Here is a 3,764-nt window from a genome sequence, read left to right on the forward strand (position 1 = left end):
TGTATGATATATCAATAGATGTCAAGGCCGTCATATCATCGAAGCTAGAGAGATCACCTGAAAGATTATTGTGAGAGAGATTCAGTGTTTCTAAGCTTTTTAATTCTCCAAACATTGAAGGTATTGTTCCTCTCAAAGAATTTCCACCAAGATCAAGACTCGTAAGAAATTTCAGTTTGCCAAGCTCTGAAGGAATATTTCCCTGAAAATTATTTTGGCTCAGACTCATGTTCAATAAATTGAGCAAATTTCCTAGTTGTTTTGGGATTAAGCCAGACAATTTATTTGATCCAAGCTTCAAAATTTGAAGTTTCTGCATTGATGCTATTTCTTTGGGAACATTTCCTGTAAGATTATTGTTGTCGAGTGAGAGATCAAACAAGGGCAAGTTACATAAATCATGTGGAATGTTTCCTGAAAGATGGTTTGAAGACAGGTGAAGTCGTTGTAATTTGGTTGCCCCAGCTAGTTCTGGTGGTATCACACCTGATAAATTATTGTTGGAGATCATGAGGCTTGTGAGGCTACCAAACTTTCCCCAGTTAGATGAAAGTTGACCATAAAAGTTATTGTCACTCAATTCGATGTAGTCCAAATTTGGAAGTACACCAAAAGCATCTGTTATATCCCCAGTTAGCTGGTTTCCCTGAAGCCTCACTCTTATAAGGCTGGAGCAATTCTTCAAACTCACTGGAATTGGGCCTATGAAGTTGTTATTACGAGCAGAAAAATTTTTCAACGTTCCACCAATGCAAATGTTTTGAGGTAAATGGCCTATAAAATTATTGTCAGCTAGCTGCAAACTTTCCAGAGCAGTAAGCATGCTTATTTCTATTGGAATCTTGCCACCAAGTTCATTTCCAATAAAGTATAATCCCCTGACATTTGATAAATTTCCAATAGTGGAAGGAATTGATCCAGTGAGTTCATTTAAGTGTATAGATAATACACTAAGCTTTGACAAATTTCCAATGGTGAAAGGAATGGACCCAGAGAGTTTATTTTCATGAAGGTTCATGAAGTCCAAATTGACCAAGTTGCCTATGGAAACTGGAATTGGTCCAGTGAGTTCATTAGAGTTTATAGATAATTCACTAAGCTTTGACAAATTTCCAATGGTGAAAGGAATGGACCCAGAGAGTTTATTTTCATGAAGGTTCATGAAATCCAAATTGACCAAGTTGCCTATGGAAACTGGGATTGGTCCAGTAAGTTCATTAGAGTTTATAGATAATTCACTAAGCTTTGACAAATTTCCAATTTCAGGAGGAATGAAGCCAGAAAGATTATTATTTCCGAGATCTAGAACCTGGAGGTTAACCAACTTCCCAATTTCGTGAGGAATGTGACCAAAAAGTTTGTTATAGTGTAGCCTTATAAGTGTTAGATTGACCAGTGCTCCAATTGAAATAGGAAAGGACCCAATAAGATTACACATGCGTATGTCAAGTTGTTCTAAATTACGCAACGTCCAAATTTCTTCGGGCATGGAGCCAGACAAGCCACTTTCCCACATACGTAGAATCTTTAGGTTCCTTAACTTCCCAATATCACGAGGAATAGACCCGCTGAAACTGGATTGGCTCATGTCAAGCCATGTTAGATTCCTCAGCATCCAAATTTCTTTGGGAATGGAGCCAGAAAGCCCACTTTTCCAAAGCCAGAGAGTCTCTATGCTCCTCAAATTCACAATTTCTTTGGGGATGGAACCGTTGAAGTTATTACCAGCAAATGACAAATGCTTTAGGTTCATATGCCAAATTCTCAGTGGAATGTTGCCAGAAAGGTTGTTGCTTTCGACATCTAGATGAGACAAAATGCTTAACTTTTCTATTGAGATTGGGATAGTCCCTGAGATATTGGACCGAGGAATATCAAGTATTCTCAGATTCATCAATCTACCTATTTCTTGAGGAAGGGATCCAGTGAAATTATTATCACCTATGCGCAATGTATGAAGGCCAACCAAGTGTACTATTTCAGAAGGAATAGTACCAGAGAGATCATTGTCAGAAAGATTAAGAAACAAGAGTTTGGAGAGATTACCAATGGTATTGGGAATGCTACCAAAGAGGTTATTAGTGGACAAGTCAAGAGTGTTGAGATTGGATAAGGAACCAATTTGAGGAGGAATAGTTCCATTCAAGGAGTTGTGACTCATATTTAGAGTGAGAATGTTTGGAAGTAATGAGAAGTTGAGATTTTGAAGCGTACCTCTTAATCCAACATTTGAAAGATTTATGTTGGAAACAGAATTGAACTCATCACATGCAATTCCGAACCAATTGCAAGGATTATTGCCACTCCATGAAGAGAGAGAAGCATGACTTTGGTTGTCAAGGCTGGATTTCCACTTCAACAAAGCATTTGCTTCTGAAGCAATCTCAGAAGAAGCAGCAAATGCACAGAAGTACATCACAAGAAGCAGCAAAAGTGGTTGGAGCTTCATGGACAGAAGCGTTGGAAATATGAACACCATGAGTAAATTTTGAGGAAGGATTCAATCACAGATTGTCTGATACAATCAAATGCAGGAGAAGTACTTACAAGCAATTCATGGGATATGCATATTTATATGCAAAACATCATGAAACACGAACCAGAGTCAAGAAATATTGTACTTTTCTTTCGTTGAAGTCAAGAGATATTTTACTGTATCTACATAAATATATGTTACAGCTTGGTTCAAAATAGAAAAGTTTTACACCTTTAATCTCCAACCTTTTGCAACTGTGCTTTCGAAGCTATCCTTTTTATTTTAAGCTTTTGACGTTTTTTAAAAACATAATTCAATAATTATAATTTTTTATAAAACATTTATTTTGAGTTAAAAATAAGCCCGTGTTTTTTGGTATAGATTTTTTTGTCTAACTATAGATATTCTTTAATGAAAGTTATGTTGTTCAAGTCAAATACCATAATTATGAATAATCAGAAGTTAAACTTGAAACTACTACTTAAGCTTGAACAACTCACATTAATTGATTCACATATTCACTCATTATTTTTTTTTTTGGTACTACGAACATTAAATCATCATGATAATTTTTATATTAAAAAGTTGAAGATCTCACGTTAACTAAAAATATAATTTATAACTGAAAAGTAATCATAATCTTATAAGTTGACTTTATAAGATTAAGTTAGGCTTATATTTAAATTGTAAGAGTAAATTAGAATTTTTGTCCATTATCTATATTTTAAGTTTTAATTTAATTAGTCCATTAAATTTAAAATTTTTTACTTTAGTTTAGACCATTAAAATTTCTCTTTGTTAAACAAGTTTGGTGACATGAATAAATTGTAAGAGATATCATATGGGCTAAAATTGATAGTGTTAGTGTAAAAAACAAATTTGGTCTAACCCATGTGATAGACTAAAAGGAAACTTTTGAAGTACAAAATCCCAAACTAAAACTTAAAATATAGATAAGAATCCAATTTTTTAAAAAAAAAAACTTTTTTTGCTTTTCTGTCTTGGTTGAGAATTATTTTGGTTGGTTATTTTTTTGTGGTTTTTCTTGTTTTAATTATGTTTTTTATCCATAAAACTCAAATGTGAGACATTAATTATTTAAGGGAATAAGAGAAATAGTGTAATACCACTTAAATCAATAACTTACAGGTAAGTGAAACATTTTCTATATTACTTTTTTTATATTTTCCATTTATATTTCTATTGCAGATTAATTACAATTTGATTTCAGTTGCACGTATATGATTATCGTACTTCACAAAATCAAAATTAAAATTTACTTTTAAAT

The 3,764-nt window shown here is 33.4% G+C and overlaps 1 protein-coding gene across 1 annotated transcript in view; it reads right to left on the reverse strand.

The window, feature by feature from the left end:
• Nucleotides 1–2,709, reverse strand: part of LOC121173659 (MDIS1-interacting receptor like kinase 2) — a 20,526-nt gene extending 17,817 nt beyond the window's left edge. The window contains exon 1 of the mRNA XM_041010238.1: nucleotides 329–2,709. Coding sequence (XP_040866172.1) covers nucleotides 329–2,479 — 2,151 coding nt within the window. The 5' untranslated portion in view covers nucleotides 2,480–2,709. The remainder of the gene's footprint in view (nucleotides 1–328) is intronic.
• Nucleotides 2,710–3,764: the final 1,055 nt, after the last annotated feature.

This window comes from Glycine max, chromosome 16 (genome assembly GCF_000004515.6).
Source record: "Glycine max cultivar Williams 82 chromosome 16, Glycine_max_v4.0, whole genome shotgun sequence".
NCBI lineage: Eukaryota > Viridiplantae > Streptophyta > Magnoliopsida > Fabales > Fabaceae > Glycine > Glycine max.